General features: G+C 38.7%; 1 protein-coding gene across 1 annotated transcript in view; it reads right to left on the bottom strand.

Annotated features, from left to right (window-relative positions):
* PDK1 (pyruvate dehydrogenase kinase 1) overlaps nucleotides 1-22359 on the bottom strand; it is a 621992-nt gene that overhangs the window by 58728 nt on the left and 540905 nt on the right. The window contains exon 9 of the mRNA XM_069616223.1: nucleotides 19815-19925. Within this exon, the coding sequence (XP_069472324.1) occupies nucleotides 19815-19925 (111 nt within the window). The remainder of the gene's footprint in view (nucleotides 1-19814; nucleotides 19926-22359) is intronic.

The raw sequence follows: 22359 nt of genomic DNA, 5'->3' as shown, positions 1-22359 counted from the left end.
AGATTAAACTTCAACGATTTTGGGTACAAAAGAAATAAACTTCCTAGATTTGACAATTTACACATCAGATGGAAGGCTACAAACCTGCACATATAGAGGGTCAACTGAAGTAAATTCGACCCTATGTGCAATGAGCTGCCATCATCAGTCAGTAATCCGAAACATACCAGTCAGTGAATTTACAAGGGCCCGATGAAACTGTGAAGATGCAACTTCTTTTGAAAAAAATGTAAGCTTCTAAAAGCAAGATTTCAGGAAAGGGGGTACCCAATAGAGAGTATCAACAAAGCACAGAAGAAAGCAAAGCTAACCGCTCAGAGTGAAATGCTTAAACAAAAAGATAAGAAAATCGATAGAGACTTTCAAAATAAAGTTTGTCACAAAATTCTGTTAGAACCATTTCAGGATTAAGGATATTCTGAAGAGACACTGGCATCTTCCCTTACTAGACAACAATCTTAACACATTTCTAGAGGATAAACCTACAGTTATCTTCAAGAGGGCAGAGACACTCAAGATTAGGCTAAGCCCGTTTTATCTACCAGGTACCAGTACAGAATCATTATTGACATGGCTACAAACATTGAGAACAGGATTCTGCAAATGTGGAACATGCACAATGTTCAAGTTTGCACAAAAGAATACACAAACCTTTACTGACTCCAGAGGAACAAAAGTGCAGATAAAGGACTACATAAATTGACAAACACAATTTGACAATTGAAAACTAGAATTAGGAACATATTTCCACTATTGGCAGTCAGCATCCAAAACTAACATTGGCTCAACACTGGCAAATGACACACCAGATGCATAATAAACAAGATGTAAGAAACTCTGAAACACTTGTGTATGAGCGCAATATAAATAACATATCATATCATGTATTAGTCTTAAAAAAAAAAATCACACTAGGCAAAAGAGGACGGGACAAAGAACGTCTCCTAAGACAAATGGAAGCCAGACTGATATGCAAGCTGTAGGCAACAGAGCTCGGCCGGAACATGGACCACAAAATGGGTTAATTTCTGTGAATCTGTCCCAGGTGATTAAATGGGACACAGACAAAATGATAAAAAACTGGCAAAGTAAAGTAGAAACTAAAGTCAGATTCAAAAAGCACTGAATTTCCTGATTGAAGGTACTATACCAAATAGGTACCCATAAAATACATGCTCAGATATATTGCATTGGAATAGTAGAATGTGGCAAATTAAATCAGTACTCACAAAACATATATATGCCACATATATGACTAAGAATAAGTGAATGAAACATAGGACTGTGTTATATTATTTTTGCATCACATATATAGAGTATGCAACTAATAACAGTTAAATGGAATTTGGGAATGTGTTACACTAATTTGGAATTGTGAGAGTCATAAAATACGAACTGATTTTTAAAAGAACCTAATTCAAGATTCAAGAGTATGTGTGTCGCTCAAGGTTTGGGAATGTATTGCCTTTGGTGTCACTATGTTTATTTACACATTAACAAACGTAAGATGGCGCAGCACGACACTGTAGAGGGCCATACAAAAACGTAGTGACACCAAGACGTGAGATTGTATGGCACATCCACCAGTATAAAAAGATTTTAAAATGGCAACCGCACCGTGCAAAACGAACACAGACGCTATTGGAGTGTATTCCACAAGCAAAGGCAAGTATTATATGTAATATGTTTTTAAGGAGTGTTTTTGTATTATAAAAATGTTCTAGTTTGATGATGTATTAATAGTGTAAATGTAACTACGTTTGTAATGCTTTTACTTTATGAAAAGTTAAGTTGTTTGTGTGCATATAATTGTATTATATAATATTTTATGTTTTTATGTCTATGGGTGAGTTAAGGTTACAATATTTGATTTAAATATAAGTTAAATGTATTGATAATGTATTTTTATGTTGTTACCGTAATGTCATTATTTCTTTTGTTTGTAGACTGTTTGTTGGTTCAACCTTAACTCTTTTGTAAACATTTTTTTTCAAATAAATTGCTGTGTTTTTTAGGGTTTTGTATTTGTTTGTAAAATGTTTTTAAGTACAATTTAATTTGATAAATGTGTTATAATGTATTGAATTTAAATATATGAATGTTTGTTACAATTGTTTTATTTGAATGTAGGAACATTTCAAAATAATTCTTGTAACGGCCTGCATATCACCCCTTAAAGCCATTCCTTACCCCCACTTTTAATGAAAACCTTTGAAAAAGAGCCCAATTGAAAATACCAAATTTGAAATTTAAAAAAATCCAATTACATTTTATGTATAACAGCGTTTTGAAAAATACCAATTAAAGTTCTTCAAGTTATAATATGAATACATTTATGTACTTGTTCAATTTTTTCAGGGTATCATAACTAAAATTGCCAGAAATTGTTGAAGAATGTAAAAGTAGAATTACAGGTTAATAATATTAAAAATATATCTTCTTAAACTTATTTATATCAGTTGTAAATATTTTTAATTGGTAAAATCCTTTTAGTGTTAACATGCTTTGCATATCATAAAGCAAAGTGTAAAATTATATTACATGTTGTAGGCATTTTTAATATTAATAGATTCTTTTAAATGGGTATAAAATGTGTTGATGTCTTTTGTGGCAGGATTTATAATTATTTGTTTTTATAAATTATTTTACATTACCATTAATATACTCTTATTTTATTATAATACATTGATTATTAAATAGCAATGGCCAACATTTAAAAATACACACGCAAACACAAATTTAAATTGATTTTAATATGTACACTATTTTCAAGAATTTTTAAAAAAACCTTTTTAAAGCATGTTTTAATTGATGATACTGTAATGGTTGCAGACAAGTAGCTGCATTTGTTTTTCCTACTGCAGTTAATTGTTCCATATTTTAAGCAGCCTAAAAAAGAATAAGCATACTCTGGATAAATACTTGGTAAATTTCAAAGTGACACACAATCACCAAATTGATATGTTTTAGGAAGTTAAGGTGGTAAAGGTTCATTTCCTTTTTCTACAGTTACAGTTGCAATGTTCTCTTGTTAGTATTTTGTTTTTAATTGTACTAACTACAGTGGAACTGTTTTTTTTGTTGTATTGATGCTGCATATTTGCATGCAGTTAACTTTACAGCATCTGATCACCGCCTTTTTTGATTTTGCCACTTCTCACGGTCTTAAAGTAAGTCCTGGTGAAACCAAAGTTATGCACTATACAACTAGGAAGAAAACTTCTAAATTTCAATGGTGTGTCGGTTCTCCTTTGATTGAGCAGGTTGATGGCTTTGTTTATATAGGATTTCCAATTACTGCTAAGTTGCAAACGCTTATTTTAAGGAATGGTTAAAAACTCGATAATTGCGACCTAGCTGTGTAGAGTTGATGCAAGGTATGGTAAATTCTCTATGGTCCCCACATTGGGGTTTTAGGAGGGGAACATCATCACAAAAAATGTATATGGTATTGAGATCCTGTTAGGTTTTATCTTTTTTACCAATTTTAGAAGGATTAATTTGGAGAAAGGCCCTTTCCAGTTCTGAACTGTGTGCCATTGGCAGCTATTATATGAACTAAAATCGAGGGCTTGTTGGAAATGTATTATCTTTTTATTATAAAATGTTATGCCCAAAAAAGGAATCTCTATTTCCGGATCTACAGACCATCTTGAATATGAAGGGGGACAGATATGTGTCACAACCCTCGCCCAAAACCCCCTCTGGCAAACCCATTGGCCAGGTGGAGTCAGGACTCGGGCCTCTAGAGCCAGGCATCCTTTTCCAAAGCCCTCTTGGGGCCACTCCTGGCTCCTATGGCGCCAGGCTCATACACCTTGAGAAACGTGCTTGGGAACTACTTATTGAGTTGCCAGCCAACATGGAGGCATTCACATAGCTTGGTTCCCAGGAACCAATCTATGCGGTCTAGTGTTTTGATTGTGGTAGCCTAGGGACTACTTTATCTTGACTATTTTGTTGGGGCTATTTAAACCACACTGGGGCAAGACAACACGCTTTGCGTTACTTTGCAGCTTGCAGTGTGACGCTCACCGTGTCCAGCTATTCCCTCGAACCTCAGAGAAGCAGAACCTGCAAGGAGACAAAAGGAACATCATTAGAAGCAGCATCTTACCTGCAGTCTTCATCTTTAACCACTCGCAGCTTCTGAGAACAGCTTCCTTGAATCAGCACGCCTACCGGACAGCACGACCTGAAAGAGGAAGATAGAGGCAACATTAAAGAAAGCAGTAGAGACATTTGTAAATTACGAACTGCTCAAAAGACTTACCTGGCTGGTCGCCCCACGGCTGGCACCATTCTGGACATTCTACTCGCGCTGAAGAACACCGCGACCTACAAGGAAGGAAAACACATGTAAGCAAAGGCAAGACTTTGCAGCGCTGTGCATAGCGCTTACTTACCGCATCATAGCGCTCTTAATGCGCCATCATTTACCAGCGGGGCTCAACCAGGCCAGTTCGCCGCGCTAAAGCTCTGCATACCTAAGGGAGGAAAAAGAGACATTCTAAATAAAGAAAGGCATGCAGGATAGCACCAAAACTAAAGAACAGCATAAGGCCTACCTGAACAATATCAAACGGGCCGGCATCAGTGAAGTAACTGGACCGCACACGCCCACGAAAGACAACGCGCCCATGCAAAGAAGGCAGGACGGAGAGCATGCCTAATTCTACCACCAGGTGAGGAGAGGGCCCAGAGGGGCTGCAATCATATGGGGGTGGAGGGAGGATACTTACCCCGGTCGTTCAGTCCTGAACACAGTCCTCCTGTATTTTCAGGCAGAACTTTCCCCGCAGACCACATCTGGGCAGAGCTGAGAAGCATACCAGCGAGTACCCCGGCTGGGTGGCGTCCCTGAGTTTTCCATATTCTGCATCAGCTTGTGGAGGGAAATCGGCTCAACTGTGTCCTGATTTCAATCCGGGAAAGTGAAGCTGACATTTTTCAAGTTTAACTGGCTAGCTACTATGGATATAATTCATGCTTACAAATCTCTGACTCATTTGAGAGGTGAGCATAAAAAAGATGGTGTCCTGTCCCCATATCTTGCCATATATCCTGACGGGAACATTTGGTGCTGCTTTTGGCAATTCAGGTGTAACCTGATGCAGTGAGAGCCAGCAGTCTGTCTATTTTGTAAGGTAGAAAATCAAATTCAGACCCTGAAACATCTTGTGACATCTTGTGATGCTGTGCAAGGCAACAGATCTATTTATTTTAAAAGATTTTTAAATGTATTTAATTTGGGTGATGAGGAGATTGTTTGACACTGCTGTTTGGCTGGTTGGACAACATCAACAGCTGAAATTGTGTTTCTTAATTCCATGCAATTGGAGCCAACCAACATAGATAATGCACTTTAGAAATTGTACTGTACTTCTTTTACAGAAATGTACTTCTTTTATAATATGCGTGATTAATTCTTTATATGCCTGATTAACTTTTCTTTTTTCTTTTCCTTTTCTTTCCTAAAATATTTTTGGTAATCATTGATGAAAAGCAGATATAGTATTGGCTGCATTCCTTCTTTGTTTAATTTTAAATATAATTTGTTGCTAATATTAAGGGTTATTGTATAGCCATATAAAATAATAAAAAAAAGAATTAACGCTTGTTCAGTAGTTGGATTTTTATAAACATTTCTAAAATATACCTGTTTATTTCAATTATGTGCTAACATTACTACATTTCCTAATTATATTTTTGAGGGTTACCCCTTTTCAATTTTGTTTTCCAGATGGTGCAAATTACTTCTGTTACATTTCACACATCTGGTTTAGGAGTTTCAAAGTAGTCCCGAATCCAAGGTCTTCATTTGCCAAATGGAACTGTTCCAAAGGTAGATTTATTTTTGGGATGTTGTCTTTTGTTTTTGCTAGTAATAGTGTTTAAAATGCTTTGTCAGTACTACATACATTTATTTGTGATATTTGTTCAGTTGTCGAACTTCCTGATGCATCAGTTAAAGGAGCAGTAGTACTAGGTAAATTATCTTTTTTTGTTTTGTGTACCACGCTGGCTTTACTTTTAAAAATACTACTACTTAAAATGTAAGGAGTTTTAAGTTGTTTTTTTGCTGATGCTCAAGTATTTACTATTGGGACTTTAACTGTTTTACTTTTAGTAAGAGCAGGTTTTAATTTTTGAAATAAAATGAATCTAAGTGATACGATGTAGGTTATTTTTGGTTCAATAAAATTAACAGGGAATTTATTTGTGTTATTGTTTTGGATTTGCAGACTTTGAACTGGTGGAATAGTATGTTTTTTACTAGGTGATGTATGTTTTGTTTTTGGTGGTGTAACAGCAGTTTCAATTATTAAAGCAGTGTTACAACTAGCAATATGAATACAATGTTGGATTTCTATAGGCAATGTTTGTACTGTAGAAATACATGAATTAATTTTGAGTGGTTTTTCATAATTTTCATTTGCTGACTTTAGGTGTTTCGCATGCTGAATGAAATTCATGAGGTGTGGTTCATGAGGTGTGGTACAGGTAGCCTCGGTTATAACATTGGGAGTATTTAAAAGTGTATTATTCTTTTCTGTGGTTTCTTTTAGAATCTTTTGTGCGGATACAGATGGTAAAACCAATTGGTACAATAAATATTGTTTCAGTTGTAATTGTTCTTTTAAAAATACATTTTCAAATGCTTCTTCTGCAAGAATAACAATCAGTTTAGTTGTAATGTTGTCAGTGGGAATGTTTATTTGAACATCCTGGTGGCTAGTTATATATGTGATTTATGCTTTTTTTGAGGAATGTTTGTGGTGTTATTTATTTTACCAATTTCTTTTCATGCTTGTGTTTTCTTGTTGCAACTAAATAAAGGTTACATTGTTTATTAAAAGACTATTTTGTTTTTCAATCATTTTTTTATATTTTTAAGTTTAACATACAATTGTGTTTTTGTTTTTTGTGAAACACGTAGATTTATGTGTTTTTATAATAAATTATACTTTGTTGAAGCTATGCAGCATATAAAGCGTATTGACTTATCCAACTGTTTACTGTAAACACCTCTACGTTATAATAGTAAGGACATTAGATGCTACTGTTTACATTCGTCTTAACATTTTCTATCTAATACTAATCATAGTTCGCTGTTGCTTACATTCAAATTGACCTTTTGTACATATGTGTATTAACATTTTGTATACACTGCTATTAAAAGTACAGTAATGGTTACATCCATATTAATTTTTAGATGGCATTACAAACATAACTAAATTCTTCATACATATTTGTTGAAGCTATGCAGCATGTGAAATGTATTGACTTGTCCAACTGTTTACTGTACATACTTATACATTATAATTGTAATAACATTACATGCTGCTTACATTTATATTGACATTTTCTATTTACAACTATTCATAGTACGCTGGTGCACACATTTGTATTGTTTTTTTATATAGTGCTATAAACAGTACTGTTGTGGCTACACTCATTTTGTCATCTATTCTTAATTAGTATTATTATCACTATACAAAAGAAGACACGTTAAAATATAACATGTACTGATTACTGTATATACCTGTATGTTATGATTGTAAGGAAATGTGATGCTACTGCTTACATTCGTATTAAAATTATCTATGTACTTTGATGTTACAGTTGGAAGAACATGACATGCAACTGCTTACATCTGTATTCACATGCTCCATCTAGTGCCATGTATAGTATGCTAGTGCCTACATTCATATTGAGCTTTTGTATATAGAGCTCTTAAAAGATCGCTAGTGTGGACATTTGTATTGGCATTTTGAATATAGTTCTATTAACAGTATGCTAGTGGCTACATTCATATTACTTTTCATTTAGCATTACAAACATAGCTTCAACAAGTGTTTATGCAAAATTCAGTTATGCTGCATATGAAGCGTATTGACTCGTCGAAAAATAGTACACATTTTAAAGTTGTATTTATAGTTTAGATTTATTGTTTTATTGCATTATAAAATGAGTAACTAAAAGCGTAGGTTTTATTATTTATAATGAACATTTAAACAATGGTTGCAATCACTGGCAAGGGGGATTTTATCAAATAATTAAATGTACTAACCTGGCTCTGTTGAAGGCTCTAAAGGATCTGCAATAAAATCCTAATACATTATTTATCTTAGTATAAAATAAAGAAATTACAAGTTCAACATTATTAAAAATGTATATAAGTTCTAACTTTCCATCCCCAATGGTCACTGTCTTCAACTGAAGTGTTCAATAATGTTAATAGGCGTTTCTGAATAAGTTACGCGTTTGGGCGTGGTTTGAAGCACAAATGGCACGTGCGTTTGTTGTAATGTAAGTTTGGTTGAGTGTTTTCGTATGTTAATTGGTTGATGTAAATTATGCATGCGCAGTTGGTAATTATCTGCATGTGCCGTTTGTAAACCAAGGAGTGTTTTTATTTGGCAAAAGAGTTCATGTTGTAGTTTTATCAAAATGTAACACCGGGTAAGTGTATAAACAAAACTGTTGTATATGATGTGTAGTTTTAAATATTAAGTTGTGGAAGTTTTATTAAGAAAATATTTGTATAAATCCACAATGCAAGTGTATTTGGCATTACGCATGAATGCGTATTCGTAGTGTTGCAGCATTATTCCAGTCAGTACGCATGCGTGCGCATTTGTAGTGTAGCAGGGTTATTCAAGTCATGTGAGTACAAGTATAGATGCAGCATTATTAGAGTATACATTCATACAATGATTGTGTATGAAATTATTTGTAGTGCACGTTAGTCATGCGTGCACATGTTTTGTTTTAAATGCTAATTATTTCATTTTTGCATGCTCGTCTGTATATTTTTATTTACGTGTGTATTATTACACATACCTCTTTATAAGTATTTTTCACGTGCATGCAGTCATTTAAGCTTATTTTATTTTCAAATAAGGGAAAAATTGTTGATTGTTGGTGACTCTGGTGTATTAACTGCATCATTACATACGCCTACTGCCAAGAGTTTTGCCAGGGTGGGAATTATCTTGGCTACAGAAGAGGAACTGAAATTTGTTTTAACATTAAAAATGTATCTGCTGCGCGTAGCAGGACTATTCTCAGAAAATTATGTTTTCGTGTTTGTGGATGCGGGGAAGTGTGAATCATCGAAAATGTATTGAGCTTGCACAACTTTAAATAGATGTATACATACATTTTCAGTTGAACATAGCCTATATTTCATTTTTCACTAGACTATGAAGCGACACATTAACAGTATTTTTCTGGGTGGATGTAATACATTTGATAAATGAGGGGAATCATTTTTTTGGGCAATATTCTTGAAAGCCAATGTTGTTTTACATTAATGGGGTGCTTTAGTTTTGTTTTTTTCTATGGCATACAGTTTTCTGTTACTATATTGTTATGTCTTTACTTGCCTAAATTATATATTTCTTTGCTTAAGTTTATGTTGTGAGTCATACGCAATGGGGGTGGGGGGTAAGTGTGTATACTGCGTCTGGTTATCGTAATGTTGGCTGAATATTGTTCCTGCAATTATGCCCTTTCTTGCCTGGGTGTATGTTGGAATGTGTATGCTGTGGGGGTTGAGTATATGCTTGTAATGTGTACGCAGTGGGGGCAAGTGTGTATGCTGTCTGTGGTTATGCTAATGTTAGTGGAACATTGTTGCTGGAATTAAACATTAATTGAATTGAGCATGTTCAAATGTGTACGCAGTGGGGATGAGTGCTTATGCTGTGTGTGGTGTGTTTATAATGTGTACGCCGTGTGGGTGACTGCGTATGTTGTGTGGGGGTTATGATGATGGGGTGAGTATGTTGTGTATGGTCATGTTAATTAAGGGGTGTATGTTATGGGGTCCGTGTGTCTTGTGATAATGGGGCGAGTGTATGTTATGGGGTGAGTGTGTATGTTGTGTGTGGTTATAATAATGGGATCACTGTGTAGGTTAGTATGTTTTATTATAATGGGGTGAATGTGCATGTTATTGGATGAGTGTGTACGTTATGGGGTGAGTATGTTGTGTGTGGTTATGTTGAGGTGAGTGTGAAGATTTTGTGGTGAGCATGTATGTTGTGTATGGTTATTATAATCGGGTGTATATTGTGTGGTTATGATAATGGGATGAGGGTGTCATTTAGGAAGAATTTAAAAAGCAATAAGAGGTTTTCTTAAAAACAACACTGCTTTTCTCTTGCTTTTCTCTAGAGATTCTAAGTGTGCTTTCAGGTACCATATTTCTGTGGCACATACAAATATGCTTCCAGTTTGAAATATAAGTATTTTAGAATGCGAGTTACTGATCGTGATCCCTGTTATGAGACTTGCATTGTTCCCCTACTGTTTTCAAGCTGATTTTTCAATTTCAGGTTGGGATATGAAGTGGCTCCAAGATAACTGAATTTATTCCACGCTTATCAAAGGTGTGCCCTCCAATTGAGAAAATCATCCTCCTGACCCTTTTATAGCAAGAGTGGTTTACAGTAGGAATGCTTCTAGCATATATTTCTCCAAAGTTCCTATACATAAGCAACAAATACATTAAGCACTATTGTTTCCTTGCCTTTGCAGACTACACCTCCAGAACTATCCTAGTCGTGACCGGGTCAAACATGTCTTTAGCCAGAGAACCTATAGCTCATGCAGGCAGGCAATTACATTGACCATTCTTTCATTTTTATATTTTGTGAGGAGCCGCCAGGAATGAGATGTGGCCAGTGGACTCATGGTTTGGGACATACACTTTTCTTCAAATCCATAAAGAGGTTGGAAAATGCTTCACTGTGCCTAATCTAGGAGGTATTTCCCTACCTCAACCAAAAACGAATGGGTTTGTCCTTTGTCAAGATGTCCAAAAATAAGTCCTGTGTCTGAAATCCTATTTTGGCCTTGACACTCTAAAACTAACTCTAAAGTGCAAAGAGTGTTGGTTTTGGATCTCAAGGTGCACAAATGTTCGACTTCAACACAAAGATGAAAGAATCCAACCAAAAGTTCCAGGTGGACAATGTTCACTCTTCCAGGGGATGCTCCCTTACCCAGGTTTCACAACAACAAAAAATGCTTCAATAAAGAATAGTCAAACTCTTTCACAGTTCTGGGGGAATAACTCCTTTCCTCAGGTTTCTCCTTTCGTTTGAAACAGTTCAAAACCTTAAGGGCATGGGACTTCCTATGGATTCTCTTCTTTACTGTATTTCAACTTAGCTACCAGTCCCAGGGCTTGCAGGTCACCTGGTATATTCTCCTGCCAGGCTCTTTCTCACACTCACACGTTGGACATGGCTCAGACACCTGGGTGCCTTGCATTCTCCACTGTACAAGGGAGCTTAGGTACAGCTCCCCGTAGGCTCCTTCTTATACCGCAAGGTCCCACACAATGTTTCCTGACAAGCCCCTTCGTCTACGTCAGCGCGTTAGCCTGACGTGCCTCCAATCAGGGATACGCATCCCACTCAGGCCCCTGTTTCTATGACAACGCTCTCCATTACACAGACTTTGCCTGCGGCTACTTATTTGGTAGCACCGGGCCTGAGGGTGAGGCTTCTGCTTTATCGCCCCCTCTGCAGGTTCTCTGCCCCAGGGTCTAACTCGGGAGCACACCCAGTCTCTACAGCACACCAATGATCTGGCGATAACGGCGAGTCCCACAATCACGGCATCTACCGCACTCTAGTGGTCCATGGGACATGCAGGTTTTGTTCCCAGCATTCTGCCCTTATGCAAGACTATTTGCCCACTCTTTGTTCTGGGCGCTTTTACTCACCCCCTCATTCATTTATCTAACGTCCCACCCTGTTCCCCCCTAGCTCCCTCTTCTGTCCCTCCAGGTCGCCACCACGGACGCCCTCTGCTAATCACCATCTAGCAATGCTGTGCTTATACTCCTTCTGGCGTAGCCATTCCACGTCTTGACTCACAGACGATTTTGAGGCCGTTCGACTTCACCATGCAGGCCCTGCACCTGGGGAGGCACCGTACCCTGGCAATCAGGCATACATTAAATTATTTTGGTCACTAGGAAGTACCACACCGCCGGATAGTGCACTGCTGCCTCCATTAATTCCCCTTTGACCTTGGGTGAGTCCATAAGCCTTTTGTTTTCCTGACCTCTTCCTAAACAAAATACTTAGGTCCCCAGCTCACCGGGCCCCCTGTGACCATGTGTAACATATATCCTTATGATTACTAGAGACATTCTCTCTATGTTGTTTTCCGTTGCAGCTGCAGAATTTGGAAATAATCTTGACAACCTAGCGGGCCCTTCTTCCATTCGCAGACCAGTCCATTAACATACAGAGGTCAATTGTGCTTCTGCTTTTTATGCTTCAATGCTCCAATGTTTAGGGCTTTGCCCTCCAAACTTCCTTTTGCTTTCTTGTTTTGCGATTTTTTAACAATTCTTCTAAGTCTAAATTTAGGCATAAACATATTCATTATAGGTTCATGTTTACATGCAGGGTCCCCACAAAGCAATTGTTATGGGTCCTGAAGAAGGTTTTGGTTCTAGAATTTAAGACATCAGCCGAAACGTCTAAGTAACCTCACGGTTAGGCCACCTTCCACATGACTATCACTGTGACATCGTAAAAGGTCTTGCAATAATTTATATTTGCTGACAACCTTTTGTCAAGTAGATGTAGACCCGCAAATTGATTTATGTTACTGTTGAGTTGACAAACAGTGGTCCTCTGTTCCACTCTTTGTACAATCTTAACTGCATGTACAGAATGCTCATTTTATGCAAACTATGCTACAAACCAATGTAATTGAATAGCATACATTTTCTGTTTGATTTATATGTTCGTTTTTTTGTTGTGTTTTGCTTATACTATTCTCCAATTTATAGTTGGTGTTTAGATTTTTGATTTTAGTATCACAATTGTTTGTATGCATTGATATCTGATTCATGACTGTTGGCATACATCCTGTTGATGTGGAAAGATGTTTTGATTAAATATGAACATCCTGATTTTGAGAAAAATTGTAACAATGTAGACTGGTTTTTATTTCAGCTACTTCATTTTAAGAATAATTCATACATTTGTACGAGTGGTGTCTAAGACCTAATTTGAATACAGGTTCTTAGTCTCTCTTGCTCTGTCACTTTTAGGTTGAGGACGGTGTATCATTACATCTCAGCCATAGTGTTTGTTCAGTTTTTAAGCATTTGTTCCCCTCATTGGGCATTTGCACATGTATGTTGGGAACGCATCCTTAGTTCAAGTCTTTCTCACACTTCAACATTCCACAATCTCAAGGGCATGGATCTTCCTTAAAGTTCTCATTCTTTTACACACATTTGATTACTCTCCCACCAGGACTTTCACAGAATTATTTGCAAACACTTGTCTTCAGCTGGTGTACTGTCCTACCAGGATTTTTACACAAACAAAATAATTATCTTCACCTTGTGTACTCTCCTACAAGGACTTTCATAAACTGACTTTCCTTTCACCCATGAAACAAGATTTGCCAAATATTGTTGTATCGTTCCCTGCTTAACAATTTCAGTTTTTTTAATTGTTCGCTCCTTAATGCAATGGGCTTTAACCTCTTTGCCCAGCTCCTTTATTTATTTGCCTTTCTTGCTTAATTTGTCTCCTTCGAAATATGGTCTCAATGACCCCTTTGTGGCATGGCTTACAAGTAGGTTAGCCCCTTCATGTGATTCTCGTCTCGCTTCCACAAAGTGGCACACACTTTCAGGCCACCTGATAACCCTTTCCGACTTCCCTGGGCTTATTGGGTGCTTGTGGTGTTCTTTGCACTTCTCGGCTTTAATTTCCTTCTGGTTGCTGGCTCCGCGTGTGTCCGGTCAACCGTTTGGCCTTTGCCGTGTCTTTCGGTTCCTGCTATTTGGCTTTCTTGGGCGGCAAACTTGCTGCACTCTGGTTTCCTCTTCCGCCACCTGGATCAGCATGGACACCGACTCCCCTGGCATCCTTCTCCTCAGCGTACTGGTCAGTATCCATGTCGGTCGGCGTGCAGTCGCGTGTTTGCAGCTCAGTGCTCTTGCAGTCAGCTGTGCTGCTTTTAAAGTTCCCAGAAAAATTGAATAACCTACAACCACTAGCCTGCTGTGTAGGCTTATCGTCTTAGTGATCTTTATTGTTCTTTCCCTCTTTCTCATCTCAGTAGTTGATGCATTAACCTTTGTGTTAGGTTGGGAAGTACTAATAGTCGGTCTGGTAAGGGATTGCGGAACGAGTCTTGGAGTATGCTATTAAATTAAGGCATGTGGTATGGAGGGAACATCTGCGAAGGGGAATGGCAGGTATGAGACTTTCCCTAGTGATGTCACGTCATTTTACCAAAGGGCCACCTACGCCCAGGTGGTCCTCCATCATATAGCCACCCACAAGGTCAGGGTGAGGGTGAGGTATCAGCTGCCATTCCCTGGCCACATAGTGAGAGGCTACCTCAGGGAAAGGAGTGATGACATCATCAGATTCATCACAATTTCCAATCACATTTCCCATATCCCAGGCTCCCTTCCATCTGCTCTTATCCTCCTTTCTCTTCTTATTCTTTCAATCCAATCAACCTCCCCTTTCTTAAAGTGTTCTAATGCTTGGTGATCCCAGGAGTACACCATATGTCCTTAACCTCTGATAAGGCTAGGCGCTTGGAGACCACTCTGATGGTAATTCGTTAACATATAAAAGCTCAATTTGTCTGCACAACATCCAATTGATTGTCATTCTGATGCTGGCATATCTTACTTGTACATCATGAAAGTAATCTCCTGAGGAAATGCTGATATATATTGTGAATGCAGCTTTATGAAAGTGTTTTACTGCGGCAATGCCGACATATATTGTGGGTGAAACATGAAAGTGTTTTTCAGTGGCAATGCTACAATATGTTGTGAACACAGGCATAATTAAAATATTGCAAAATGCTCCTTTTTACTGTATGAGGCCTGGCATCTAATGGATATTTGAGTGTTACCTTTTGAAAAGAATTGTAAACTGTGCAGCTTTTTACACCATTTTTTCTTAAAAACTGTGTTGTAAAATGCACCATTTCAATCCACTCTTAAGAGACCTCTCAAGGAGAGAGCCCACCTCCCTCCCAAACACCCTCATGTGACTTAGGGCTCCCTCGCTATGCTCATGCTAGTTTGAGAGAAACAGTAATACCCCTCAACTAAAAACATTTACCAGGTGACACTGACCTTGAATCATATAGAATACCAATGTCCCGTCAGAGGCCAATTGCCTCCCTTGGCACCAACAGCTATATTTACCACTGTCCCAAATCCCTTTTACTGATTGTCTCAGGATTTTGAAACTTTACTACTTGGGTAAAGACAGACTAGAAATTGGCTTTGTATAGAGGTATTATCACAAACACAATCTGTGCCCGACATATAGCGAGCCATAAAGATGGGCTAGAGTTTGGCAGTTATGAGATTATTTTTCAAAGATCTTTGCAGTGATGGGTTTTAAATGAGATCGATTCAAAAGCCACAGAACCTTCCCGTGCACTAGGATTATGAGGCGGTGCATTCCTCCAGAGCCAGAGATTTGGGAGGATGTGCTCAATTAGCTTCATAAAGACTGCAACACAATTTAGTTCTGGGTTGCTCTTCAGATTCAGAAGCTGCTCCTTTCGTGTACCTGGTTTTGGCATGCCTGCTCGCCAAGTGAGCTGTGAAGACTACATGGAGTACTTTTGCCCTTTTAATCAACTATGAAGCAAGGAAAAATTAATCAAAAAAAGCAGGACGATCATTTGTAGTTGGAACAGAACTCACTCTGCTGGAGCTGGCTGGGTCATTCTTTCTTCTGCGTTTGTTGATTTCACTTCAAAAGACATGCTATTTTTTATTTTTTTCATTAAAATGATTTAGTTTGATCACAAACTTTTAATTGTGCAGCTTTGTAGAGGAGGTCCCAGACACGGCCTGCTCCCCAGCCCCCCATTTCGAGATACCAGGAGCATACTTGCCAAGATATGTGACGTATAAGGAGCAAATAAACCAAAAGAGAGCCACAGTGGGGCTCTGTCACGTACCCATCAGAAGAGCAATACCTATTGAAGCGCCAATAACCATACAACCATGGGCTGCACGGTACCCATTGAGACAACCGTACCAGCAGCTGAGACGAAATGAAGATTACTTACAAACTGTCCCTGAAGAGACCCAAAGGGCCCTAATTGAAGGTGAATGATGACGAAACAATGGCCCGAACAGACGTTCAGATGAACAAAATGACAATCCAAAAGAGGACACAACGATGAAATGATATAAGGATGTAATGGACATAGAAGAAGATACGATATTGAAACGATGTTGCAACACAAAGAACGTAACCATGAAAGAAGAACGAACATATGCAACTAGCTAAACGCCTGTAAATAGGCTTGGAACGCAAGAAGCCAAGAAAACGGTACAGCTTGCTAAGCTTAGTAGAAGAGTAAAGCGGAAAGCGCCAAATATATATATATATATATCTACCTCAAGAAGCACACTATACTAGTGCGACTCCATTTTACATAAGCAGAATTAAGCCCAGGATGGCAGAGGACAAACAGGCCAGGATTCATATACCAACACAAAGCCAGACTAAAGAGCGGAATCAAAACTCAGGAAGAAGTATCTAATGCCTGGAAACTCCGAAGAAACGAAACTTAAGAGCATAGCTGCCAGCCAGTGAAGGTCGAGATAAGGAGGCCCATCAGGTGGCAAGGCTAAAGGAAGAATCAAATACACAGAGGGAGAATGAAGCAGATTCACGGTGAACTGACACGTGACCAGCCAAGCACAAAGAGGTACCCACGTCTGATGTCTTCCAAACCCAGACACATAGCCCTAAAGTGCTGATTGATGGAAGGGAGGTAGGGTGAATCTTGGGGCACACCGCATCTGGGTGTCCATTCTGCATTCTGCTAATTAAAGTGGAGATTTATGCGTAGGGGGTGTAACCCACCCAATCACAATGGACCAAATAATCTAGGGTCCTATAGCTAGCAGAACCAAAGAGACTGTCGTACTTTTAGTGGCGTCTTTCACCAGTGATGTAGAGGGATGGGTGTAGACGCCCACCCGATAAGAGTTATCCAATCCCCACACTCTGTTACCATAGACAGATATGGCACCTATACTTAAGTTACCTTTTCTGACCAATAGAATTGCATGACAAACTTATAAGTGTAACACGTCAAAGATGACAAAAATCTGCTATAAATATTACTGTCTGAATGAAGAATTTGGAAGTTGCAGCGAGACGGGCGATCGCATCACTGTTGATTTCCATTTGTTTCCCTGTTTTTTTGTACTTGTCATTAAACAGACTTCCCTTTGCCAAACCATTGACTTGTCCTTATTGACTGGTGTTGGAGTAAGAGAATCCTGCACCCCATCCTCCTCAAGGTGCAGCTATCTTGTTTTAAGGTACTTGAGGGCGAGCTCTGATCCCCTGGGCCCGTCAGAGGTCGCTCCGCCCTCCTGTACAGCTTGATTATACAAAAAATGTAAAGCTTATCAAAAATGATCAAATATTAAAATCAAAACATACATTTCTTTCATTGTTAGCGGCAATTCTTTGTTTTTCACATTTAAATATCATTAAAGGATTCAGGGGATGATATTAATTATCGACACCTTCTTCTATTGTGAATTTTTGTCAAGCTTCATGATGGCTTCCCAAAATTGAATTATTCTGTAGATCATTAACTTGTCATTTCCTAGAACAATATGTGTCCATCGTTCATGATAATCTAATGGTTTCGCCTGTTGCAGCATCATGTTTGGAAATAGATCTCGTTTTTCTTTTACAGCTGAGCAGTCCATGATGAGGTGCATGAGAGTTTCTTTCTGATTTTGTTGCTTGCAGAATCTGCAGAAGGCTTGTTCTGCAGTCATTTGCTTAGAGTTCATCAGATATTCTTACGTTGGAAGGATATTTAATCTCAATCTTAAAAAAGTGTCTCTAATGTGTTGGTCTGGGAATAGAATTAAATATTGGGGAAGCCGATTCAAAGCTCTTGTTTCCACCTTTGGATGTATGTCCAGTTGATATTTCAATTTTACTATTGATGTACGTATCCAATCATTGCGTTGTATTTTGAGCTTTGCTTTAGAAGGGTGATTAATTAATAGGTCAGAAGTTATTTCTGCATTCTCCATCAGTTGTCTGCAGGTATTTTTCCCATCTACTTATCACAGTATCATTTGAAGAGGATGTCTTTTCACGCAGGATATCAACTGACTGGATCTTATCTTTGCAGATTAATTTCCTGTATAGATTTAAATGCTTCCAAACGACTATTGCTTCTAACGATTGTAGGGCCAACTCATATCTTATTCGAGGCATTGGATATGCCACTGGTAATGTTAAGATTTTTCTCCAAAAGATAGCTTCAAGTTGAGTCCAAATATGGCGAGGTATATTCAAAACTGATTCGGTTCCGTATGTTAAGATAGCTATGACTTTTTGCCGATAGAAAGTTATCGCAGGCTTAACTGAAAATGTCCCATATTTCTTCTGGATTATTAGCCCTTGACGGGCTAATGATAGGGATTTTATTTTTATGTGCTCAACCCATCTTTTATCGATTTCTGATTGATTCACCCACACGCCTAAGTATTTCACTGTAGTTACGGGGGTCATTTTTTCTCCTTTTATGAATATCGCTAAAGGTTTCTTCTTTGAATTTGGTTGATGTGTTAACACCATCACTTCTGTTTCTTTGTTGTTAATTCTGAAATTATTTATTTCTGTGTATTGAACAAATGCTGATAATCTATTCTGAAGACCATTCTCCATCTTATCCAAGAGGACAGTATCGTCATTGTCAGCAAATAGCATAGAAGGAATTTTGGTGTTATTCAATTTTGGGGAGTCTCCAATTGTTGCCACTTCACTAGATCTCAAGTCTGATATGTATAGGATGAACAGCGTGGCTGCCAGAGGGTACCCCTGTTTTAATCCATTCTTTGTCATGATTTCTGTTGACACAGCCCCTTGTTGTGATAAACGCACACTTATGAAGGTCTGTGAATAGAATGCTATTATGGGTTCTAATATGTCTGTTGGGCAGTTCCATGTTCTCAATTTGGCCAAATAGTTTCGGCCGGTTAACCAAATCAAATGCTTGATGTAGGGCCACAAAGATCGCATAAGAGCGAATGCTGAAAGACATCCTATGGGACATTCAAAGAGGACTGCAGTACCACTATGTAAAGGATGGTTTTGAATGCACCCATGTGTTACATGGCTGCTGTCAGTGGTTAAACATCACAGGTATCAGAACCTCATCAGAATCGTTAAAAATGCAGGTCTACAGGAATGGTCAATGTGTGCCAATCCATGAGCCTCCACTCCGTGCTGTCTAACTCTACTAAACGATATCTGTTGCCTCCCTCCATGGTGTCAAAAGAATTGAAAGAGTGACAGAGAATATTTGTACTGGAGGAGACTAGCTCAACTCTTGGGACACGGTCACACGTGCTGGTCAAGAAATCACCAGTTGATTCAGAGGTGAGTACCGTACATGAAGGAAGGTCAAGTGTTAGTCTTATAAATCTTAATATCATGCGCATTGGATTACTCTGGACACTCCTGCGCCCTGATGCCTGCAGGCTATCGGCGCGTTATAAACAAACACAAACATAGTAAGGACTGTGCTTGTCACTGTACCCACCATTTATCAGATGCACCTTTCTAAAAAAAAGAAACAAAAAAGGAGCCCTTTTTCATGATTGGATCACAAGCCACATTTTAAATTAAATGCGTTGTGAGTGGCAAAGTAGCAAAGAAGACATTTGGCAGTGTACTTTTGTTCCACTTTGACAGAAAATTCATGGACAACAAAATTTTACAAACCAATGGTTTTGCTTTTGTGGTTCCAACCGGAGGACGAGGAGCTGTTGTATACATATAGTTGAACAGACTATCGATTTTTCTCAGAGGAACACCGCCACCTCGATCACTCATCTAGAAAAAAAATGATCACACAGTAAATCATGAGAGCCCTTTCGGAGCAACTGCAGGCCCTTCACAAAAAGCCACAGGAATGGTGGGCGCCCTGTTGGGCTATCATATCAATGTAGCTGTAAAAACATGTTTTTATAGGTCACGTTTAATTGCATTTTTTTACGAACCCCAACCTAAGTTATGGTCTACTGTGTAAAGCACAATAATACGAGTTAAACAAAAGAAAAAATCTCGTAGATTTTAGGCCAGTACGTAACTGGAAAATATGCAGCTGCAAAACAAGTGCCAGTGTAACGTATACAATAACACTGTATTGGGACTTCAATGAAAACAAGGTTTAGAGTGTATTATTTGTGTAGAACAAAAACGCCTGATATTTCTAAGCACTGAACCAAGTGCAAATAAATCAACTTGTACGCACAAATCACCACTGTAAAATATTTTGAACCCACATGAAGACAAATCAACCAAAACAAAGCCATATGGCGCACGCTTTATTTCAGTAATTCGCAGTCCAGGGCACATTTTAGTTGGTGTTCAAAAGCGAGGCTGTCACAGTTGTGCTTCAAAAACAGTTGTGTTCATTTAATTAAAACATAACGTTGGCACAAACCGCAACTGTAGCCCGAAGGCCTCTCCCGACCCACGCTTACGATTACTGAAACGTACCGGCATGGCTGTGTGACTCGTGAAATGTACAGGTTCCCTAGTCCCAGTGTGCTTAATGAAAAGGGAATGCCTTAGATAGTTTGTCGCGTTCATTGGGAGTGCCAACACATAGTGCGACAGGGGACTGCAAGAGGTCAACCTGTACGGAAACTGCATGGACGGCACCACGCCAAAGCAGTGTGCAGAGTCCAGAATGACCTTGATCTGTCTCCTGATTAAGCAGCTGCCCAGATTAGTCCAGTGGTGTCGGGAAATGACAGAGCCCAGCAATGGAAATGGATTGAGGGAGACACCGAATAAATACGTCATGTCTGCACGCCTTTACGTGCATACATGCCGATTATTTCAAGGCTGTATTGAAACAAAAACCGTAAAACTACTGTATTATCAAACAACACATACAACAGAGGAAATCCACACAGGTGAGACAACAAGCAGGAGTTACTTAGTCTGAACGCAGATGGCGTGAAAAACATTGCAACATACATCACTTGCACATTGCTCATATCAGAGAGCTTTTGCTTTGCAAACATGAAGTAAGCTGATGCATCAGAAAATAAAGAACTGCGTAGCTACAGGTGTCTCCGAAATGAACGGCACGCTTCTCCGGAAATAGGTCATACCACACGCCTCGAGATCAAAACAACGGGTTCACGAGCAATGGATAGGTTTGATTCTCATTCTATGTTATGTTGTATGATTTTTGTATGCCCCCCCCCCCCCCCCCCGCCTACTGCCATTGTCATGGCCTCGAAGGGCTGTGGGGTGGACGGCCCCTAACAAGACCATAGTCTGTTCAAACATGAAAATACATGAGCTTTGCATGACTATTCGGTTACTAGCAGGGATGACTAATTTACACATTATAAAAACCATACAACGCAGTGTGTTCAGGCACAGAGATGACTGCCATATCAGTGACTATGTGACAGCAAGACCGAATTTGCAGTGCAAAAGGGGGGAACGATTTTTATAAAATAGTCCATCAGCCCCCACAGCAACTGTCTACAGTTGAGGGCTCTGCTGTAATTAACATGCAGAACACATGCACAAAGAATAACATGCAGTCACATGCAAGTTACATACACGTGTATAATATGGGAATTTATTTGAAAATTAAATGATTTATATAAAAACAATCACATTTAAACATGGTAGCATCGCAGACAAATAACGTACACTTGTGTGTGACAAAGGTACAATACAGATGCCTACAAGGTTTCATTTCATGGTTTTTAGTGTAGAAACCTTGGTTATTAAATGAAAAATAATGACAAACATTGTGTAGAAGTCTGTCCATAATTTTTACATGTGCTATAAATGTGTGCGTCCAGGGGCATATGGGGGGACTTGACATATGAGTGGACAAAGATGATGGGGTGATCATTCTAAATGTTCCGAGCAGTCAGGGGGATTTCAGGGGATGGCAGAAGAATGGGTTATCCGGTTTGTTTTTAATGTAGTTGACTTCATTTTTTTTATCATCTCGTCGAAAGCTGCTTGGATTTTTCTACTTATGGAATATTACAATTCTGCTCGAATGATTACATTTTCACCAGCCTTTTTGTATTCCTGAAGATGGTGACCGATCCAAAACACTGATGAAGGTCGTTTGGCGGGAGTTCGGTTTCCTGCCTGGAGAGCACTGGGAGGGAGTGCGGTTTCCTGACAGGGTACATTCTGCTGGGGGGAATAAATGCCTGGCCTCCACAGCTGGGAGCTTACATTAGGCTTGATTATCCAGCCGTTCTCTTGCCAATTGCTA

The sequence above is a fragment of the Ambystoma mexicanum genome, chromosome 9 (genome assembly GCF_040938575.1).
Source record: "Ambystoma mexicanum isolate Mex_15411 chromosome 9, UKY_AmexF1_1, whole genome shotgun sequence".
NCBI lineage: Eukaryota > Metazoa > Chordata > Amphibia > Caudata > Ambystomatidae > Ambystoma > Ambystoma mexicanum.
The sequence above is the reverse complement of the archived record's forward strand: the minus strand, read 5'-3'. Positions and strand labels throughout refer to the sequence as shown.